This window comes from Eulemur rufifrons, chromosome 16, assembly GCF_041146395.1.
Source record: "Eulemur rufifrons isolate Redbay chromosome 16, OSU_ERuf_1, whole genome shotgun sequence".
Taxonomy (NCBI): Eukaryota; Metazoa; Chordata; class Mammalia; order Primates; family Lemuridae; genus Eulemur; species Eulemur rufifrons.
The window spans coordinates 35819676-35843588 of record NC_090998.1 but is presented as its reverse complement, the minus strand read 5'-3'; the positions used below and the strand labels follow the sequence as shown (position 1 = coordinate 35843588).

The 23913-nt window shown below is 38.3% G+C and overlaps 1 protein-coding gene across 1 annotated transcript in view; it reads right to left on the bottom strand.

The window, feature by feature from the left end:
• ARID2 (AT-rich interaction domain 2) overlaps positions 1-20440 on the bottom strand; it is a 170402-nt gene extending 149962 nt beyond the window's left edge. Inside the window, exons 1-3 of the mRNA XM_069490313.1 lie at positions 20217-20440; positions 20008-20101; positions 18840-18937 (exon numbers count right to left, since the gene is read on the bottom strand). Of these exons, the coding sequence (XP_069346414.1) occupies positions 18840-18937; positions 20008-20101; positions 20217-20308 (284 nt within the window). The 5' untranslated portion in view covers positions 20309-20440. The remainder of the gene's footprint in view (positions 1-18839; positions 18938-20007; positions 20102-20216) is intronic.
• Positions 20441-23913: the final 3473 nt, after the last annotated feature.

Sequence of the window (23913 nt, the reverse complement as noted above, 5' to 3'; positions counted from 1 at the left end):
CAGTGATCTTTGATGTTACTATTGTATCTGGGAACACCACCAACTACACCCACCTAAGATGGCAAACTTAATGGATAAATGTGTATGCTCTGACTACTCCACCAACTGGCCGTCTCCCTGTCCCTCTCCTCAGGCCTCCCTATTCTCTGAACCACAACAATATTGAAATTAGGCCAATCAATAACCCTACAATGGCCTCTAAGTGTTCAAGTGAAAGGAAGAGTTGCATATCTTTCACTTTAAATCAAAATCTAGAAATGATTAAGTTTAGTGAGCAAAGCATGTCAAGAGCCAAGATAGGCTGAAAGCTAGACCTCTTGTGCTAAGCAGTCAGCCCAGTTGTGAATGTAAAGGAAAAATTCTTCAAGGAAATTAAAAATGCTATTCCAGGCAATACAATAATGATAAGAAAATCCAAAGAGCCTTATCACTGATATGAAGAATGTTTGAGTGGTTTGTATAGAAGATCAAACTAGGTATGACATTTCCTTAAGCCAAAGCTTAATTCCAAAAGCAAGGCCGTAACTCTCTTCAATTCTATGAAAGCTGAGACAAGAAAAGTCTAAAACTAGTAGAGGTTGGTTCATGAGGTTTAAGGAAAGAAGCCATCTCCAAAACATAAAAGTGCATGGACAAGCACAATAAATTATTGAAAGAGCTAGCTAAGATCACTAACAAAGGTGGCTACACTAAACAACATATTAATATTTTCAATGTGGAGGAAACAGCCTTCTATTGGAAAAAGATGCCATCCAGGACTTTCATGGCCAGAGAGAAGGCAATGCCTGGCTTCAAGGCTTCAAAGGACAGGCTGACTCTCTTGTTAGGGGCTAAGGCAACTTTAAATTAAAGCCAATGCTCATTGACCATTCTGAAAATCCCAAGGCCCTGAAGAATTATGCTAAATCTACTCTGCCTTTGCTCTATAAATGGAATAACAAACCCTGGATGACAGCACATCTGATTACATCATGGTGTACTGAATATTTTAAGCCCACTGTTGAGACCAGCTGCTCAGAAGAAAAGATTGCTTTGAAACTATTACTACTGCTCATTGACAATACAACTGGTCACCCAAGAACTGTGATGGAGATGTACAAGGAGATGTATGTTTTCAGGCTGCTAAAACAACATCCATTCTGCAGCCCACAGGTCAAGGAGTCATTTTGACTTTCAAGTCTTAATACTTAAGAAATACATTTCATAAGGCTACAGTTGCCATAGATTGTGATTCCTCTGATGGGGGCAGGCAAATTAAATTGAAAACCTTCTAGAAAAGAGTCACCATTCTAGATGTTATTAAGAACATGATTCATGAGAGAAGGCTAAAATATCAACATGAACAGGAATTTGGAAGAAGTTGATTCCACCTCTCACGGATGACTTTGAGGGGTTCAAGACTTCATTGGTAACTGCAGATGTGGCGGAAACATCAAGAGAACCAGAATTAGAAGAGGAGCCTTAAGATGTGACTGAACTGCTGCAATCTCATAATAAAACTTGAACAGATAATGAGTTGCTTCTCATGGATAAGCAAAGAAAGTGGTTTCTTGAGATGCCAACTACTCCTGATGAAGATGATACGAACACTGTCAAACTGACAACAACTATTACATAAACTTAGTTGATAAAAGCAACAGCAGAGTTTATTGACTCCAGTTTTGAAGTAAGTTCTACTGTGGGTAAAATGCTACCAAACAGCATCACATGAGACAGAGAAATCTTTCATAAAAGGAAGAGTCAATCAATGTGACAAACTTAATTGTTGTCTTATTTTAGAAATTGCTACAGCCACCACAACCTTTAGCAACCATTATCCTGATCAGTCAGCAGCCATCAATACTGAAGCATACCTTCCACCAGCAAAAAGATTATGTCTCACTGAAGGCTCGATGATTTTTAGCATTTTTTTAGCAATAAAGTATTTTTCAATTGAGGTATGTACATTTTTTTAGACATAATGCTGTTGCACACTTGAATACTACATTATAGTATAAACATAACTTTTTTATGCACTGGGAAACCAAAAAATTTATACAACTAGCTTTCCTGCAATATTCATTTTATTGCAGTGGTCGGGAACTGAACCCACAAAATCTCTGAAGTATGTCAGATCTTACTCTATGTCAAATCTTACCCTACACAAGATTCTATTGTCATACTGTAGTTTGTAAAGAGAGATGAGGAGACATTAGTGTGTGTTTTACTTAAAAAAATTTTTTAAGTGATGTATAAAATTGTACAAAATGCTACATTTATCACAATATTAATTTATGTTTTATAATTAGAACTGACTCTTGGTGCTTTTTTCACAAAACCACACAAGAAAGGGTTAAACTTTGGGCCAAACCAATGGAATGCTATACTACTTATTTTAAATTTAGGATATTTCGGCCGGGCGCGGTGGCTCACGCCTGTAATCCTAGCACTCTGGGAGGCCGAGGCGGGTGGATTGCTCGAGGTCAGGAGTTCAAGACCAGCCTGAGCAAGAGCGAGACCCCGTCTCTACTAAAAATAGAAAGAAATTATATGGACAACTAAAAATCTATATAGAAAAAATTAGCCGGGCATAGTGGTGCATGCCTGTAGTCCCAGCTACTCGGGAGGCTGAGGCAGGAGGATCGCTTACGCCGAGGAGTCTGAGGTTGCTGTGAGCTAAGCTGACGCCACGGCACTCACTCTAGCCTGGGCAACAAAGTGAGACTCTGTCTCAACAAAAAAAAAATAAAATAAAATAAAATAAATTTAGGATATTTCAATTCTTTCAGAATTTCCAAAATTATATTTCCCATTTGCTGAGAGACCTACCATATCCACCTGAGTTCATAAGAAGCTCCCCAGTGGCAGGAGATCCTAACTCAGTTCCACGACAATGTACCAGATATTAAGAAGTACAAAAACATTTTTAAAAAGTCTTTGACCCCAAGACTTTGTTTACTAGAAAAATAGAAGCAGTAAATTATAATTTACAAAGCTAAACTCTAATCCTATATTAGCAATTGTTCTTAAAGGCTTTTTTCCTGATCTATAAAATAGGATAATACCTGAGTTGTAAAAATCCACTGAGTATTTGTAAAAATAAACTCTACTATAAACTGTACTGCTCACACACATATTATTGCAAAAAGATATATTTAAAGGATTTTTAAAATAAAAATAAAAGCAACAATCCCAACCATTTTCATATTTTGCTTATTCTCTTCACGTCCTAATCTTCACATACTTTTTTATAAAGTTATAATCACACATACTTGGGAGAAGACAGTATAACATGTCTTTTCTAGAGGTGGATGGCCCAGGTTCAAGTACTAGGTCCTCAACTTACTGTGTGACCCTGGGCAAGGTTCCTAAACCCCTTTGTCCTGCTTTATCATCTGTAACATCAGGATAATAATGGTACCTATGTCACAGAGAGGTGTGAAAAAGAAATGAGTTATCACTAAATACACGGCTTGGCACATGGCAAATTCAAAATTTGTTAGCCAAAAACTGAAATATAAACGTAGTAATTTTTTTTTTGAGACAGAGTGTTGCTCTGTCGCCTGAGGTAGAGTGCAGTAGTATGTCATCATAGCTCACTGCAACCTCAAACTCCTGGGCTCAAGTGATCCTCCTGCCTCAGCCTTCAGAGTAGCTGGGACCACAGGCACACACCACAACGCTGGGCTAATTTTTCTATTTTTTATAGAGATGGGGTCTCATTCTTGCTTAGGTTGGTCTCAAACTCCTGAGCTTAGGCAATCCTCCCGCCTTGGCCTCCCAGAGTGCTAGGATTACACGCGTGAGCCACCGTGCCTGGCCAGTACTCTGCTTTTTAAAAACTTGACATAGTGTTATAAACCAAAAATACACTATATTAAAGTATCATAAGAAAGATACTTTTAAAAGGACTCTAGAATATATTACACTGACTGGTTTTAAAAGAAATCTTTTTACCATCCCTTCGTCTAGATATTTTACAATGTACAATAGAATCTATCTATTACTTCATACTTCCAGTAGAGGTCTCCATCTAAAAAATAATGTACCAAACTGAAAACATTAAATTAGTATCCCTGGTTACTAAAAAGAAAAGAATTAATCAAATATGTAAGCTTTATCATATATGTTAAGTTTAGGGTTTTCCAAGCAAAACATTTTATTTTTTCTAGTGACTCTTATGTTTTGGTATAGGCTCACCAATAGTACTCATTTGTGTTATAATCACAATCCTCTGGACAGGGGAAAGAGGTGAGACTGTTGCACACAGATGATAAACCAAGTGTAGATGTATCATCTTTACTGACCAACAATTTAATACCTATGCCTCACTGATGATATAAATGAGCAGAATCATTTTAACGTGAAAATTAAGATCACATTTTATATAGCAGAGAAATCTCTGATAATCTTCTACAATTACTCCTTTTAAAACAGAATGGCGATTCTAGTGTAATAAAGGCAGCTCTGATTGGTTTCTATTAATACTCCCCCCGCCCCCATCATTCAGTAGTAGTGATCTTAGGCCGGTCAGTTATCCTTATACAGACCTGCCAGAAAAAAATATACTTATTTCTACCCTACCAGAAAGCAAAGGGCTAGACCAACTTCTTAAAAACCCCTTCTAGTACTAAGACTGATAATACTATGAATTAACAGGTTCACTAGCCACATCCAATTGGAGCTAACTTTATAGTTCTTGTTCCCATCTTTAGGAATCTAAATTTTTCAGCTCTGGAAGGCCTCTATAAAATATTAAATTTGCATATAATAATTAGTATTTATTTATACTTCAATTTAGCCTCTTAAATGTGCAAGACTTGGTAAATTCCCATAGGATTGGTTATGACCAAGAAATTATCAAGCAATTTGCCTAAAGCTCTAACAAGTGCCACACATGTACACAGGCAGACACACACTTTAGCTAACCCGCCATAGTTTATAAAAAGGGGACCAAAGAAGGAGGGATGTTCCAAGCAACTCTCAAAACTAGCAAGATATTTTTTAATAACCATATTGTGTCTAATTCTGAGGATCAAACATACAATGTAAAAACATAAAACATTTCATTTAGTGTTGATGGATTTAAATGGATTCACCCAAACATATAAGATTCCTGATTGTAACTAAAGTATAAATTTGCTTTTCTTCTCTACAAGGTTCATTAACCTATAAAGAAAACTTTTTAAACCAAAATAATTACTTTTCACCTTGAGAAAACAAAAACCAAGCAATGATGTATTACTGCCTTATTTTCCTATGTCAAGTAATGCAATCAATGACCAATAAAGAATAAAAAGCAAAGAGTTTTTAATGGATAGACAGAACAGGAAAAGTAATTTTTCTCCAAAGTTATCATTTAGCACTGTGGCTTACTCTTATTTATAAGTTAAAATCATAGAACATGAGAAACATTCACATTCAAATATAGGCTGCAAAATAGGATTTTAAAAGTTTAATATTCATCATTAGCTTTCCTCTTGAATACAGATAATAAAAAAACCACAGATTTTACAAAATTAAAACCAAACTATAGTAGATAAAACATATAAAAGTTATCAATCAATCTGACTTAAAGTCTAACAATATTGCTCATCCAATAAACAGATATAGGCACCCTTTCATATATCACAGGATTATTACAATTAAAGTCAATAAGCCAGACAGAGTGGCTCATGCCTATAATCTCAGCATTCTGGGAGGCCAAGGCAGGAGGACTGCTTGAGATCAAGAGTTCAAGAGCAGCCTGAGCAAGAACGAGACCCTGTATCTACAAAAACTAGAAAATAACTGGGCATGATGACGCATATCTGTAGTCCCAGCTACTCAGGAGGCTGAGACAGGAGGATGGCCTGAGCCCAGGAGTTTGAGGTTCCTGTGAGCTGTTTGGTCATTAAATATGAAATGTCCGATTTCGAATCAAAAGTATAGTTTATTATAGCCCAAACAAGAAGCAGTACAAGTAATCAAAGTATGCACCTAAACTATCAACACAGTTTTGCCAGCAAAGAAGCCTGGAAGAGCAAGTGGCAATGAAATAGTGAAAATTCAAAGTTGTTTTCCACACCTTGTTGAGAACTGAGTATTCTTCCTTGCAAAAAGTGGTCCAAAGCCTGGAAGAAATAGTAGACAGTTGGTGCAAGGTCTGCATACGGTGGATGACAGATAGTTTCCAAGTCCAGCCTTTGTAGTTTGAGCAGTATTGTTTGTGCAACACATGGTTGAGCCTTGTCATGCAAGAGGAATGGCCTGTCTCTACTGACCAACCTTGGCTGCTTAATTGCAAGCTTCCTCATCGTTTCATACAATTGGTTGCAGTAGACATCGCTGTAATCGACTGATCAGGTTTCACGAAGCTGTAGTGGATAATACCAGTGCTGGAGCACCAACAGACACCATTAGCTGTTTTTGATGAATATTCAGTTTTGGACTGTGTTTCGGCACTTCATCTTTACCCAACCACTGGGCCGAATGCTTGAGACTGTCAAAAAGAACCCATTTTTCATCACATGTAACAATATGGTGTAGAAATGGTTTGCCTTTATGTCGTGACAGCACAAAAAGACAAGCTTCAAGACGATTTCTCTCCTCACACTCGTTTAATTCATGCACTACCCTCTATCCAGCTTCTTTACTGTGCTGATTTGTTTCAAATGGTCCAATACTATTGGAATAGTAATGTCAAATCTTGCTGCTAATTCACGTGCAGGCTGACAGGGATTCGCTTCCACTACAGCTTTCAGCTCATCATTATCCACTTTGGTCTCAGGTCACCCAACGTGCCTCACTTTCAAGATTAAAGTCACCAGAATGAAACTTTTCAAACCATAGACTTACTGTGAGTTCATTAGCCACATCCTTCCCAAACACTTCGTTGATATTTCCAGCTGTCTGCGCTGCATTGGTTCCATGATGAAACTCATATTCAAAAATAACACGGATTTGTGACTTATCCAGGGATTCACAAAAATTGTTCAAAAAAAAAATTTGAAAGATAATGACAAGTCAAAACGTGTTTGGCAAGACTGGGGATGTATCTTCACAGTAAAAATAAAACAAGAATGTCAAAGTGAAATGTCAGAGATATCAACTGTCAAACTCAGTACTTAAGGAAATAGGACATTTCATACTTAACAACCTATGATGCACTCTAGCCAGGGCCACAGAGCAAGACTCTGTCTCAGAAACAAAAAAATAAAGGTCAGTGGTTAAGACTGCATCAATAACATATAGCAGGCAGTATCTTACTCAATGAGGAAATGTTAGAAGCATCAAACTAAGGTCAGCATCAAGGCAAAGAAAAGATGTCTCCATTTTCCCTACTATTTATTACTATATGTATGTATTGTCCAATGCAATTAGATAAAAGAAAGTAACTAGAGGCATAAAAATTAGAAAAGAAGAAGTAAAACAATCCCTATTTGCAGATGACACGCTAGTATACACAGAAAATTCTAAAAAAGAAAAAATCAATGGTAAAACTAACACAAACTGTAAAACAATTTAGCAGGGCAGGAGGTTAGAAAATATGAAAATCCAATAGCTTTCACATAAATAAACAATAAAGAATTAGAAGATAAAATGGGAAAGAAATACACACTTGCAACAACAACAAAAATAATAATGTCCTTAAGAATAAACTTTTAGAAATGTCCAAACCCTACATAAAGAAAACTTTAGGCTCCTGAAGGACACAAGAAGATTTGAACAAATGGAAAAACTTCTATTGTCTTGGGTAAGTCAACTCAGTATCATCAAGATCTGAGTTCTCCAACTTATAAATCTAATGCAGTCCCCATAAAAAGACCAATAAGCTTTTTTCTGGAACAAGAACAAATTGATACTAAATAAAGTTCGTGCAGAAAAACAAACATAAAAGAAAACCCAAGAAAACCTTGTAAAACAAAGAACTATGAGATGGGAACAGTACTACCAAATATTAAAACATGCTATAAAGGCCGGGCATGGGGGCACAGTGGCACACACCTGTAGTCCAGAGGGTGAGGGCAGGAGGATTCCTTGAGCCCAGGAGTTCGAGGGTATAGTGCCTGTGAATAGCCACTGCACTCTAGCCTGGGCGACACAGCAAGATCTCATCTCTTTTTAAAAAAAAAGCTATAAAACCTCAATAATTAAACTACAATGAGATACATTTCTTAACCCCTTAGATTGGTAAAACTTAACAAGCTTGACAACACATGGCAAAGCTATGCAAAGCAGGCACTTTCAGACACTGCTGGTGGGAATAGGAAAAAGTTCTCTCCTACAAAGGTTATTTTGGCATTATTTAAAAAAACTACATATGCATTTATTCTTTGATTGCTGCTTCAATCCCCACTTTAGCAATTTCCGCTGAAGACACATTTGCAACAATTTGAAAATAGGTTTACATAAGGTTACTTAGATTTATGCAGAGTATTCATATGACATTAATTACTATTGTGACATATCAGAAAAAACCTAAATGCCATGTAGGGGATTGGTTGAATAAACTATGATACAGCCACCCAATGGAACCCTGTGCAGGTGTAAAAAAAAAAAAAAAAGAGAGACAGATTCTATAAATGTAGAGTGATTTTCAAAATATATTAAGTGAAAAAAAGCAAAATACAAAAAAAGTGTTTCTTCATCTTAATGAGAGGAACTAAGAATGGATGTATGTATATATATATGTATCACCTTAATTTTGCAAAGAAAGCACAAGAAGGATAACTAAAAACTAAGCAAGTTAGTTACTAACAGAGCATGGGTAGGAATGGGATAGAAGAGATAGGGAAAGGAAAAGAGTAACCTACAAGTATAACCTTTTCTTAAACTTTGATTTTAGAATTCTATTAAGTGTTTTACATATTCATAAAGAAAATTAAATAAAGGTGGGAGAAAACACAAAATTGAATACAAATCTTAAAAATATGAATTTTATTGTATTTCAAGTGAATAATAAACACCCAGGAAAAAATCCAATCACTGTTAATTTTTTAACACAATATAGTCATGTGTCACTTTGTGACTATGATACATTCTGAGGAAGGCATTGTTAGGCAATTTCATCGTTGTGCAAACATCAGAGTGTGTATTTCCATAAACCTAGATGGTAGCAACCACTACAAACCTAAACTATAGCCTGGTATAGCCTATTGCTCCTAGGCTACAAAGCTGTACAGCATGTTACTATACTGAATACTGACTGTAGACAACTGTAACTCAATGGTATTTGTGTATCTAAACATATCTAAACAGAAAAGGTACAGTAAAAATATGTATTATAATCTTAAAGGAACACTGTCATATATGTGGTCTGTCACTGACCAAAACATCATTACACAGCGCATGACTATACTTTAATAATATATTTTCAGACCAAATACAAAAAGAACCACAAAAAAATTTATAGCTCTACTTGGTAGGTTTGTTATTTACAGTGGTAAGGGTATGCCAATTCTCAAAGTATACTATATGTATTATAGAACTGAAAAGATAAAAATTAAAAAAAAAATTAAAGGAATGACAGAGCTAGAAAATAAGCGTCTCATATATATCATAGTAATAACTAACTCAAACAATAACCATCAGTGGAAGTTAAAACTATTGGGTAAAAATTTGACAGTAAGCAAGGTACTTACGAAGTCGCAAAGTATGTCCCCACAGGTTATTAGTTGGAAAACAGAAAATGGTAACTTTACAGTGGAGAAACCAGGAGGATACCACCTTAACGAAAATTAACCTCAGCAATAATGGGACAAAGTGACATGATACGCCTCTTGCCAAAAAAGCCTAACCTTGATCTAATCCAGAAAAAATATCAGATAAAGCCAAACTCTGTAGTACATTTGGCAGTTCAAAAGATATCGAAAGGCTGAAGAACTGGAGATGTGATAATTAAATACAATACAAGATCATAGATTGGGGGGATATGATTGCTATAAAAAATATCTTTGGGACAACTGATAAAACTTAAGATTTGTCTGTATATTCGGTAATACAATGGCATCCACGTCAAGTTTTCTGAATTTGATAACTGCATTGTTACATTAAAGAATGTTTTCATTCCTAGGTAACATACGCTTATAAATAAGAGTAAAAACATTATACTGTAATAATATCAAATGATTACACAACAATAACAATATGTGTATGTGTATACAATGACATGTAAAAAGAAAAATATAAAGCAAATGTGGCAAAATAATTAGTCCATCTAGATGAAGTATAAACAAGAGTTCACACATAGATAGCAAAAAAAAAAAAAAATTAACAGTTTTAAGAAGAGAAAACATGGCAAAAAAAGAAAAATGATGGGTTCACCATTTCTCTCCAACTGGACTATCCTAAAATAACACAGATTTTTACTAGCTTGAATTAATACATTGCAATGTGGGGTTATCTGAAAAAAATGACTCAGAAATTCAAAAGTTTGACTCTCTATTGGTGTAAAGTAAAAAGATTATACCAACCACTTAAGTACTCTTGACAGACCTCCTATTACTTGCTAACACACCCGGAGGTACACGCTACTAAGGTCCTAACTACTGTTTATGAAGTACTAAGTGGTATGATCTGTGCTCAAGCACACTGAAAATTCACTTACTCTGTGAACCGTTATCCAAAGTGTGATCAACCTGAGTGTTACTACTGACAAATTTAAATTCAGCCTAATCTCAAAAGCACTACAAGTTAGGTATCTTCTGATAGGGCACAAACTTACAGTCTCTTGTTTGCCCTATTTTAACAGAAAAATGTTTCTACTGACCTCATGTATGTTTATATTGACATTTTATTAATTTAAAATTAATCACTGAGCTAGTAGAAGGACAAAATAAAATTTCACCCCAAAACACTTCACCATGAAAGATATTTGCATTATATAATAAACATCATCTTTGTGCACATACCAGCTGACCATTGGACACTGTAAATAAAAATGTATCAAGTAAAGTGGTAAGCACTCAGAAAGATTAGAATTATAGAATCTTGCCATATTTTATAATGGGATGTATATCCAGGCAATAGATTATTACATAACCTTATTCAAATTCTGCTTCATAAAAACTTTGTATTTTAGCCCCACTACATGGTAATAAAAAAAAATCATTTACTGATAAAAACAAAAGCAAAACACACCTTAACATGAAATACACCTGAAGATATTTAGCAACTGTGAATAATGGAGGGTTATGTATAAGATAATGGTTTGTAAAATGTAAAACAGGTCTATCACCAGGGAAGGGAATGAGAAGGTGAGATGGGGAAAGTGTGGTCTGAAAATACGTAAAATGTACTTTCCTGATGCAATTTTGGCTGACACTTAAGACTGGGAGTTGGATATAACCTAGAACCTATTTTTTTTTTTTTAAGTAACCCATATACCCCAGGAAGAAAAGAGTGGTGTGAAGAATTTTTTTCCCTAAGTATTATTATTTTCTAAGATTAAATAACAATAGTGATTACTTCTGAAATTTAAAATGATAAAAATAAAATCTCACATATGAAAATGCTTCAAAAAATGAAGATATTGTGCATTAAACAAAAAAAGCTATTGCCAGTATTGTTATTTTAAACAGGAATTTATACAAGTTAACTTTCCTACACATCACTAGGACAGACTAACAAAATACTAAACAAGAGAACATACATTCAGTAAATTAAATAAAACAAATGATACCCCATTTGGGAAGAATATTGTAAAGTCCTATATATGGGGGAAAAAACCACATTATATATTAAGGAAATTCTCCAGTTAGGAATACTAAAGGAAAACTTATTTTTAAGTTAATTTTTAAAAATCCAAATTATATAAATTCAGTGAGGATGAGTTAAAATTTGGTAGTTTGCCCTTTTTTTTTTCCTTAACTGAAGTGGAGCCCTTATTACCTTCTCTGGAGCCTATAGACAAAGTATAGGGTGTGTCTAGACCCTGCTTAGTGATGACAGGTGCAGCTTGAGCAGGTGCCCTGTCATCTGCTTAGTGACCAGATGTCACTAAGAGGTTTTGTTCTGGATGTAGGTCTGGCCAACATGTTCATGCCAAGTTAAACCAGTTATCTCAGCAACTAAATTGGTTTCATTACAGTACTTAAATCAACTGTTCTCCAACTCCAATGTACTTAAATATCACCTGGGCATTCGTTTTAAAAATACACATTAATCAGGCTATTAATACCTAAAATGACTGTTCAGTCTTAACATCACTAAAAAGGATCAACTAAACATTATATATGACTCATGATATGATGAAAAGCACAGTACTACCTATTAAGTATGCCTAAAATATTGAACCTGAATGATCTAACCTTTAGATCTATCAGTTTTCAGAAAATAAATATAAAGGATAGAGGAACAAGTTAACTGACACTAGAAGGAAGCAATCAACCAAATCCAGAATTTGGGACATTCTAAAGGACAAATGACCCCATTACTTCAAATCAATGGCATGCTGGGGAAAAAGATGCAAACAGCCAAAACATCAAAACAACTCATTCTTTCTGGGGCCCAGCCACAAAATTCTATTGGGGTAAGACAAGGATGGAGCCCTGCAAACACTGACTTAAATATTAATGGAACTATGGATCTGTCATTTTGGGGCAACAATTCAGAATGTGATCGCTATTCCTAGACATCACCAAGAGACTTTAGTTCCAACAACAGATTATCTCAATGTACTTAGTCAAATGAATTAACCCTCAATTCACAACATAATGAATATGTAAAAAGTATCCACGCACATAAGTAAAATTCCCTTATGTTTTAAAACATAAAAATACGTCAGCCTCTACCGTAAAAACACAATTCTTAGAAAGCTTAATGAAATTCATAAATAACCTAAATGCTACTAAGCGTGACAATTTGCTCTAAACCATCTTTTACTCCAGGTGCCCCAAAAGTTTTATTTCCTAAGCGAACGCCTCAATAAGTTTTGTGATTGGTAACCTATACTGATCAAGATATGCATCTTTTGGGCACTTTCGAATAAACTAAAGAAACTTGCCAATTTCTTTGGCTCTGCTATGGATAACTGAACTAACCATATTATATGCACTTATTTTAAATTAAAAAGATAATATTTTTGTCTTTCATAAAAATTATGCTTATAACTTTAAAGTTATAAAATATTTGAAGATAATCTTTAATCTTAACATCTCCATTTAAAAATAAAACAAAACAAAAATCTCCATTTTTTAACTCCAGTACAGTCTCGTCTTTAGACCGACATCTACATCTAAACAGCTTTTCATAACATCAAAATTCATGATACGACTTCTTAGTTTTTAAAATCAGAGAACTTAAGCAAATACAAATTTTTAGCAGGGCTATCATCATATTTCAAGAAAAGCAATTACAACTCTATAAAACGGTTTTATAAATGATTCTGCCACAATTCTCTAGAGACACTTGTTTAGATAGATTTTACAAAACAAAATTTTAAATACAAATATCTTGTCTAAAAAAAGAAGGATCAAGTTAGAAGGGATGCTTCTTTTTTTCCCTTTTACTGAGGAAAAAAAGGAACAATGACTTGCCCTATGCAGGCTGCTAGTTTAAACAAGAATATCAAGGGTAAAGAAGACCAAACCAACCAAATAAAATTAACCATAAATTCCCTTGTTGTAAAGAATATCATGCCAATAAATGAATCACTGCCTGAGACTTAAAACTCTTTGTCATGGTCACATGTTTTTTGTCATTTGTCACATTATAGTTGAAACAGTAGAAACAATACTGTTATGTATCTATGATGATGTCTTTCCCCATTCTGTACCAACTAAGGCCACTACTTATCTTACAGGTTCAACTTTTCTTCTGCTAACATTTAGACTACAATATTTCTTCACCTTTCTTTCCTGTTGATAAACACAGGATAATCATAAAATCTCCCCACTGGAACAACAAGTGTTACCAACATAATTGTGCACACTGGTAAAGATATGCAACTAATAATTCCATAAAAATTATTTAAATCTATATTTGTATGTCCCTATGTAAATATGCATATAATTACCTCTCATCTCATTTTTCCTATTATTTTCTATATTTAAAGTTTTTCTTGTTTAACCCTCATTTCTTCTAGCTCAGAGTTTCCCAAACTATGCTCCCAAGAACTTAGTAGGTATTCCTCAAACATGTTGTATCACACCATATACCACTGTGGTGGTGTTTGAGAAACACCATTTACTATGAAGAGTAAGGGAAAAGTAATAGTGTTTTCCCAAATTTTCCAGAGATCCACAACACACATTAACAAAATAAAATCTCTAAGAAATCCCGCAATAAAGTAACCCATGGTTAGCTTTTTGCTCAAATTCATTTGGCCTTCTTTTCCAGGAAACATATTAACATTTCCAGAAAACTATTGTTATGAAGAGCACAAATTGGGAATTTCTACTCTAATGGACCTTGAATAACAAAGAGTGGTGATGACAGTAGTGGTAGATCAAAAAAACAGAGAGAGAGAAAATCCCCCTACCCCCACCCCATTCTGCCTCTTATGTCCTCTAATTCCCAATTCAGACTAAATTCATTTTTGCCATTAAACTTTAGTAGGTCTGGAAAATGCCCAATAAGCAACCTTCACAAAATAATAAAAACTCTTTAATAGTTTATCTAAAAATATGTGTTAAGTACTTGCCCACTAACGCACTTAAATTCCAAGGAATTAAAATGTTTTTCCTTCCTTTTCCAAATTCTAATTTCATTCAGTTTGAGAATATAAAAGATCCATAGTATTGATATATTTTTCTATCAGAGGTAAGATTACAAAAGAGTGCTTCTATTCAGAAATAGATATTTTTAGTTAACAGCTAAGGTAGAAAATTAAAATGCAAAAATGCATACAAACATTTTTGGGAATCATACAGTTCTCAGTTTGTATCTACAGTAAAATCTGCAACCTCAGTAAACTATCTATCTTGAAAAGAATCAACTTATTTCTACTTGGGTAAAATTTAAGCTGCTTAAAACATCAGTTCTAAGACACAACACTAACCTAGCAGAGCTTTGATCAGTCTTTCAACTTTCTCCACTTTCTACTCCTCCTTTCAACAAGTCTGCATGCCCTTTAAAAACGTAACAGAGTATCAGAAAATATCAAAATCAGATTTTATTCATAAAAGATACAGTTTATAAAATCAAATTTAAAATACATATATGAATAATTTATTCAGATACAGCTGTTCTTCCAGGCTCCATATTACTTTTATTTTCCTTTCTTGTATGAGGAGAGTAATCTGTTTATTCAGTTCCATTTAGCAATTTACAAACTCCATGTGTTACTTTATTTATTACAACTTTGAAGAATTCTTTCACTTAACCTCAAGTGATTCATAAAAGGCGTTCTCTTAAGAGAATTGATCTACATGGTAGACACCAACTAAAGGACATATGAGTGTATTCATTCCATTTAAGTGATAAGTGTAAACTCCCTCTATTGGTATAATTTAAGGGAGGGCCTTACCCACAAAGAAAAACAAAACAGAATAAATTCACAATATAATTGAAATCCCACTATGGTGAGCAAAACTCTACAATTAAGTTTCTGACTATTCTAAAGGTTGGTACATGTAAAAAGAAATCACTTAATTGTTAGTGCCGAAAACCAGTAACATGAACTTTTGTATAATAAATTTTTATTGTCCAAGATACTTCCCCTCCTTCCCAAAAGTTTTATAAAAGAAATATCAAGTTAACCTTGACTAAACTGTACTTTATGTCAGTGAGCAAAAACAAAATTCTTCAACTAAGTATTTGAAATATATAACTAAATCTTCATACCAAAGCTTCAAATTCTTCACCTAAATTAGAGTAGCAAATTGTCCCCCAATCTCAGTACCAAAACAAAAAAATAAAATTCACTGAGTAAATATGGAACACATTGGACAAAGATATACTAGGTCACAAATTTAGCATAAGTAATTTCTAACTATATTTTAATTTCTTAAAATCATTTGTAACAAACTGAACTCATAATAGACTGATTAAATATTACTGAACACATCATGAACACAACCTTTTTTGTCCAATTAATGAATGCCCCTAAAGCCACTTTAAATTTTTTTGCACTTTAATATCTCCATCTACGAAATGTGGGAAATTACACCTCACCCTTTTATACTTATAGGAATATTCCAATAATAAACATTTGTAGAACACATTGAGATGACACGCCAAGAACTAAATGAAAATAAAGTACATAATATCATAGATGATTACTACCAAATTTTTAAATAGAGTACTTTCACATGTTATCAGTAGGCACTTACATGTTTAAAAATTAAATGCCAATGTTAAAACAAATAATCAAGTGCATTTTTAATGTTAGACTTTGATAAATTTGTATAGACAATCTACAGCTGAATATACATGATACAATCAAGCTAACTTTTGACAGACCATTAATACTCAAGTTTCTGTATTTAATGACTGTGTATGTTTGTATCAAAAAGAACATAAAGCTGTTATAACACATATATAGCCAGCATATTTTGCTCTTCCTTATTTAAATGTCTGTAATATTATGAAGATATATCAGAAAACATTAGGCTAACAGCCATCCATCCAATTAATACTAAAATTACAGGGGAATGTGAACAAATATTAAACTTGTAAAGTAAAGGAAAACTAACACATGTAATAACATCCTTACAATAGGTCAAACAAGCAGTGCATATTAAAAAAATTATTCCACCTGTAATTTATAAAACACACTGCATTATCTGTTTATCAGAAACTATGATATTCAACTTAATGCAGCAAAGAGGTCACTGATTACTATCTCTTACTATGAAGAGGCACTCTTATGGTTAAGTAACAGAATTACTGTTAAAGCTTGGCATCTTGTCTACTAGTTCAGATTTTTCAGAGGAAGGTGTAAAACCCAGTATAATACATATCCTCTAACTCTGCAATATTACACCAGTAGGAAAAAATTCTTTCAAGGTTGGTAGTACCCAATTTTTAACCAACATATTTCTTTTATGTTTCTTTACAAGCCATGCAAATCTTCACATGGTTTTATTTTCCAAAACAAATGCTTCAACTTTTTTCCTAGTAGCCTAGCTACAACCCTACAAAAACAAACCTGGAGAGTGACATATGGAGGAAAAACAAGTTTAGCTGAGGACATAGTTCAAAAAGCAGCCTCTAATAAGAGCATAAAGCCCAAATTGATCTGAGAACACTAAATACTCAAACCTTGAAACTATATAATTAAAAATAGTACCCATAAGTACAATTAATGGATAAGATCTCAAGACAGAAATGACAACTGGAAAAACAATCTTTATGATTAACCTTTGTAAAAAAGAAATTGGGAGCCTAGACATTTAATTGATTATGCTAAAAGTGTTAATATGAATGTAAATTTTTCAGAAAAATATACATCTCAGGAATCATATATATCATATAGTACCTTCTGGATACTAAATTTCAATCAATCAGTCAAACAAATAGCAGGCAAAACCATAAAATATGTATTTTTAACAGTCCAAAATCCAAATGGTTCCAACTGATTACCATAAAACCAGAATATGTACTAACATGTTCATCTCAATAGTATAAACAGAAACAAGCAAGTGAATATTATGATAAATATAAATTCTCTATTTCTCACCCTTACTACTAATTCAACAGTTTTGGAGATTAATTTTGTTTTTTTTATTTAGGCCTTTATTTAAAAATGTACTCTTACACACATGCATGCCATCACACACATACACACAATAGATAACAACCATATTTAAACACTTCCTAGACTTCTTGTGTAACTCAGTACTCCACAAAGTTCTGTGAACTCCAGCTTCAAGCCTGAAGTCAATCTAAGATAGCCAATAGAAAGTACACCTGTGCAATTACTGCACTTCCTATTTCAGAATGCTAAGCATAATACAGAATAACTGAGTGCATTTGAAGCAATAAATGCAAAACTCAAATTATGCAGAAGCTACATTACAAAAAAAGGCCATTCTGTAATATTGCTATTAAAAAGCAATAAATACAAGGAGTATTATTTTAGTTTCAAATAACAACCAACTTAGGACCCTCTATGTGTAAGTAAACATTAAAAGACGGCCTCATAATAAATTATAATATGAAAGTATTCCTAGAAGAAAAACTGGAAGAAAAAAAATAAAGCTAACTCACAAAATATATTATCTAGACTGTACCACATACCAGCTGAGTAAGAAATTTACCCTGTCAAATAAGAGGTCAAAAAAGATGGAGGAGAATCAAAGAAAATGCAAATTATAGTATCCCGTTCTATAGTATCCCCTTTTTCCTAAAGATAAAATAATCCTTTTGAACGTTTTTTAAGTCACTCAGAAACTCAACAAAAAATAATCCTAAAAACAATCCTGGTTACCTAAGGCCCCAACATGTCATGCTATGTAGAAATATTCTACTGAAAAACTATTCAATGACACAGTTCCAAACAAGAAGTTTCATTTATTTTTTAAATTCTGAAAGTCAGAATTTTAAAAAGTAAAGGAGTTTCCAAAACAAAGAGAAAAATTTTCCCAAAGGTTACAAAGTTTCATTAACTATCTTAACTCTTTTACTAAGCATCACCTTTCTGCTCCTCAGTGGATACCAAGCAATCAATAACAATATCACAAAAGAATGTTTACCCAGATTGGGGGGGGGGGTGTCACCTGTAATGATTTTGTACGAAAAATGTAAACGATCCTAAAAGTGGTAAGGAAAACTTTCACCTTCCTACAACCTCACTTTATTTATATTAAATGTTTCCCAGGCTGAAATTAACAAGAGATTAGAAACTAGTGTGCAAGGTTCGCTTTTGTTTTGCTAAAAACAAATCACCCCGTAAGTCCCTTATTTCCAAATACTGTGGAAAAGTCACTACTACTCACCGCAAATAATACTGCTTTAAAGCAAAGGCAGCGTTAGAACAACTTCTGGGAAAGTTGAACTCTTCAACAATTTCTCCCCACTGATTCTTCTCAGAAACCTGGTAAAAACACAGGCACACTTGTCTGAAAGTGCACATCCAAAAAAACCTTAACCTAACTATGGAATAAATACCCATTCTACAGAGATCTGTAGATACCTAAGGCATCAACGGGTGTTTCGGATCGATCCGTAAGAGTTACTAAGCAAGGGCTTTTTGAATCACTGTGTTTTCACCAGAGAGCCCTGTATTTAATAGCACTTGTTTTGTTTGGGGGGGTTTGGTGGGTTTGTTTTGTTTTTGAAGCCCGGACAATAACCAATCGCAAGTCCCTCTGTCGCCCCCTTTTAAATCTCAACGCGGTCCGTTTACACTTAAAAAAAAAAAAAAAAAAAAAGTTCAATAGGATCAATACTGTTCCGGACAGCGACGTCCGCGGGTTCTGGGGGGGCCGGGGCCGGAGCCGATTCCGATCCCTCTCCCAGATCTATCCATCTCCATAGGCCCTTCTTTGAGGCCTACAGCTTCTGCCTAGCCTTGAAGCCTAAGATGGCTATTTGGAGACAGGTCCTGGTTTCTTTTGTTAGCTGTATAAACCGAGGGCGACGGGGCCGAGGCTGTGCCCCCGGCTGCCGGGATCATTTCGCAGCCGATTATCGATGTTAAACCTGCCCGCGCTAATTTTGAGTTGCACGAAAACTGCTCTCAGAGTCTGTGTGTCTCTGTGTCTCCGCCTGTGCTAGAGCGGCAGCGGCGGCAGAGCTGACTCGCGAGCGAGCGAGCGGGCGGCGCGGGCGCGGGGCGGGCACGGGGCTCGGGCTGGCGCCCCACACGCCCGCACTCCCCGCCGCGGCGCTCAGACCCCGCCGGGCCGGCCGGGCACCGGGCAGGACGCGAGCCGGCGCCGGGCCGCCCGCCCGCCCGAGCCCCGCGCCGGCCGCGCGCACGCGAGCCACCAGGCCAAAAACAGCCCCGCCGCCGTCCGCCTCCGTGCCACCGGCTGGGAGCGAAAAGAACGCCTTTTGCCCCCGCGGGCCACCCCCCCAGCCCCGAGCGCCCACTCCGGGGTCAAAGGAGACTTTTTGGAGGAGGCCAGAGAGAGGGAAATACAAATTAAAACTTCCACTCACCTTCGCGAATCCGCCTAAAGTAGTGACTCTGGTGTAGAGACCGTGAAGATCCAGCTCCTTCCCACCCACCGCAGGGATTTTTTTAAAAGGCGACCTGCGGGAGAGAGAAAGCCCCGCACTTGTCAGCCGGGACCCCGCGCCCGGCCCGGGCGGGAGAGCCCCGTTCGCCCCAGCTCGCCCCGGCGCTGCCCCCCCGGTTCTGCTCTCACCCTCTGCTGTGGTGGAACTGCCGCAGCTCGTCCAGGAAAGCGAGTCCCTTTCTCCGCTCGTCCGGAGGCGCCTTCCCCGTCGAGTTTGCCATTATTTTTTCAAAGGAGGTTTTAAAAAAAACCCAGATCAGTGTTTTAAAAGCGCCCCCCGCTCCCAGCGCTTCCTACCAGAGCCCGGAGCCCATTCCTCGGCCGGCGGCGGCGGGGCTCAGTCATGGGCCGGCGGTGGCGGCGGCGGCGGCGGCGGCGGCGGCGGCGGCGCAGGGAGGGAGGGAGGGAGGGGGAGGAGGAGGAGGAGGAGGGGAAGGAGGGAGCTGGAGGCCAGGGGGAGAGGAGGGAAGGAGGGAGGGGAATTTCTAAAAAAGTTTAAAGAAATCGGAGCGAAACTAGAGGGGCAGGCGACAGCCGGATCCGCGCGAAGCCGCGGGGCGAGCGCGGCCCCCACCCCTTCCTTCCCTCCCTCCCTCCCCGCGGCCCGGCTCTCGCCCGCCTCTCAGCGCCGCCGGCCCAGGCGGCTCGGCCCGAGGACGCGATTCAACATGGTGCTGCTGCCGGGGGCGCGCGAGCGGACGAGGGGAAAAGCGAGCCGACGGTGAGGGGCCGGGGCGGCCACAGGCCCGAGAGTTTCGGCGGCCGCGGCGGCGGCGAGGCTGGGGCAGGCGGGGCTGGGGGTGGGGAGGGGGAGGTCTGTGTGGTGGTTTGTGGAAAGCTGGGTGACAGCGTGTATTCCGGCCACGGCTTCGCGGGGCCCTTGCACACATTCACGCGCGGTCTCTGCCGCGGTGGCCGGGGCGTCCCCAGGCAGAGGCACCGGCGGCAGCCGAGCCGCTGCGCGCCGCCCGCCCGCTTCCCTCCCCGCCAGCCTCCTCTGCCGCCGCCGCCGGTGCCGCCGCCACAACCCGGCAGCCAGTGCCGCACAGCGACCCCCGAGGGCCGGCCGCGGCACTGCGCCTGGCTCCACACCGCCCCGGCAGCTCCTCGCGGGGAACAATAGACTCGGCTCGCCGGGCTTAGGGTTCATCTGCAATGTGCCGCACATTTCACACGCACACAAAGCCGGCGGAAAGGGGGGCGGCGCGGGGAAACGGCCACTACCGGTTGTTCCAGGGTTAGGGGTGGAGGCGATGTTCGCGTCCCCGGTCTGGCTGTTGGAAGGGCCGCCTCGGAGTCCCCGCCCGCCCGACAGAACCGGTGTGGCGCTCTGGAGGGACAGGGAGCTCAGAGGGGCATCTCAGCCCGATACGCAACAGTCACAAAGCAGAATAAAGTCAATTTCTTACCTTTTGGGGTTTTTTGTTTTTTTTTTTAGGTCTAAAGGAATCAGCTTTTCTGAGCCTTTTGCTAGTATTTTGGGGCCTGATTAGCACATTTTCCATGAATTATCCACAAGCTAACTTTAACAAACTATACACTGAACACTGTGAACTGTCCTAGTTCTGTGGAAATAGAGTAATGCTCTTAATACATCTTGCCTTTGGTTGGTTTCACGTATCAAACTGGATCATTCTATGACCAAAGTTATGCAAACAGTAATGAAACTGGTTGGGAAGCAATCTGTCACATTTTGACAATAATAATTAATGTGTATATTTTTATAGTAAGTTATCTTAAAGACTGCTGCGTTTAAAATAAATATCGAATAAAACATGTTTTTCCTTGCCTTCTCTCAAATGTCTTAAATATCCCTGTTTAAAATATTTTTGAAGGTTAAAAAAGGAAACCTTATCTTAAATGGGAGATACAAAACATCTCAACAAACACTACCACTTAAGTTTGCATTTCCAAGGGGTGTTGGAGCCGGCCCTTTGCTACAAATGTTCATTAAGCTTACAGGCTGCGAAGCGTGTTATTATTCCTATTTTAGTGACGGCCACTACGGGCAAAGTCACTGACTAACCCAAGGTCGCAGGAGAGTAAGGGTCTGGATGGGTTATTTCAGGTAGTCGTTCCAATGGGAACATTTATTTGGTGGTGAAAAATTATGCAATATAGCCCAGCGTGCTTCCGGAGCTCACTCTAGGAAACAGATTTATTTCCCAACTAAAGTTTTTCTCTTAAATGGGGTCGGGTCGGAATAAGGCTGTGGCTAGGATGTTCCTGACACCACCGGGCCAGTAAGTGCCTCTGAAACCTAAGAGGGGCGGAGACCCGGCCGGGGGAGGTGGAGAAGCTGGGCCCAGGCGGGAGGCAAGGGGAGGCTGTAGGAGGGAGACCCGGTCAGCTGGCCCTTCCCCCACCGGTCCTCTTAGGGGGAGTGGAGATGTGGGCCGCAGAGCTTCGTGGCCCGGGCTGTGCGGATTCCCTGAACGCCGCACTTGCGCACAGCCCCTTACGTAACCGTCAGTGCTGGGGATTCCCTAGAGGGGGTCATTCTATTCAACCATTACACACACCCTGGGCTCCTGCCGCCGTGCCGCCGCCACTGCCGCCTCACAAAATGGCGGCGCCCATAGAGAAGACAGCGGCCGGCTCCTCGGCCCCATTTTGTGGGAGGCGAGAGAACTGTCAACATGGAATACCTCTGCTGAGGATGCATTCGAGTTTGGAAATCCTACCCAGGGGACCACAGTAGACGGAAAATGTCAACGACTTCTAGCACCTCTACGCTTTTTTACTTTTTCATTTTCTCGAAGGAAGCGCCAGAAGCCGCCGGGATCATTGTAATTAAGGGGAGAAGGGACAGCTGCGGCTGACTGCTCCGGGGACTTGCCGCGGCGCCTTGGTGGGTATGGTTGCAACTCCACGCTCCCGGCAGCTGACCAGGACCTCGCGGAGGGTTGCTTTGGCCGCCTCGGCGGCCTCCGCCACGCCACTCGTGTATTGAGACTTTTCGGTAGTTTTTAAATGCCGGAGTCTATGACCCCAAGTCCTCTGAATCTTGGGCTTTGGGAGCCCTGGAGGCCCCTGCTCCGGGAACTCGCGGTCGAACGGGAGCCGGGGGTACTCGCGGATACCCACGGCCCTGGCAGCTGGCGGTCGCGGCCCGGATGCGGGCCGGGGACGGTGCTGATGGGGCAGGAGTGGGAACAAAGGCACGTACACTGAAATTTAAGTCGTCCGAGTGGAGACCTAGGATTGTACGTTAATGTTGTGTCAGGTTAGGCGTTGGAACGTCTTTTCTAGTTTCCCAATCTGTAGTGGGCAAAAGTCGAAGAGGTGACATAATTTTACTTTTCAAGGGGAAGTTGCTACTTTTAAGTCACTGACTGATATTAGTGTGTGTGTGTGCATGTACAAACATGCATATACAGTAGTGTTTTGCTTTTCAGAGCAAGTGTTAAAGGCTAAAGGCTTAAAGTGATACTAAAGCCTTTTTAAAATTTAAGATGTGATGTGAAACCGGAGAATTGACTTTAAAAAATTCCTTTTTGTAGAAGATGCTATCTTCAAAAACAGAGTCCTAAAGTGTATCTGATGACCGGTTTTAAATCCTTAACACTTTATATATACTATAGTAAAAGCATAAACATAAAGCTTGATATTTATCAGATTACTTACATGGTTCAACTTACCCGTGATTAGAAAATTGTAAGACAAAAGTAAGCTATTAACTGTATTTGCTTGTAAGAGTCATGTAAAAGTTTAAGGAACGATGAGATTCATCTGTTGAAACACATATGCATTACACGAATAATTGATTTTTAAATGTTTTGTAGTTGAAGCAATCATTTGTGTTTGCATGACTTTTTTTTTTTTT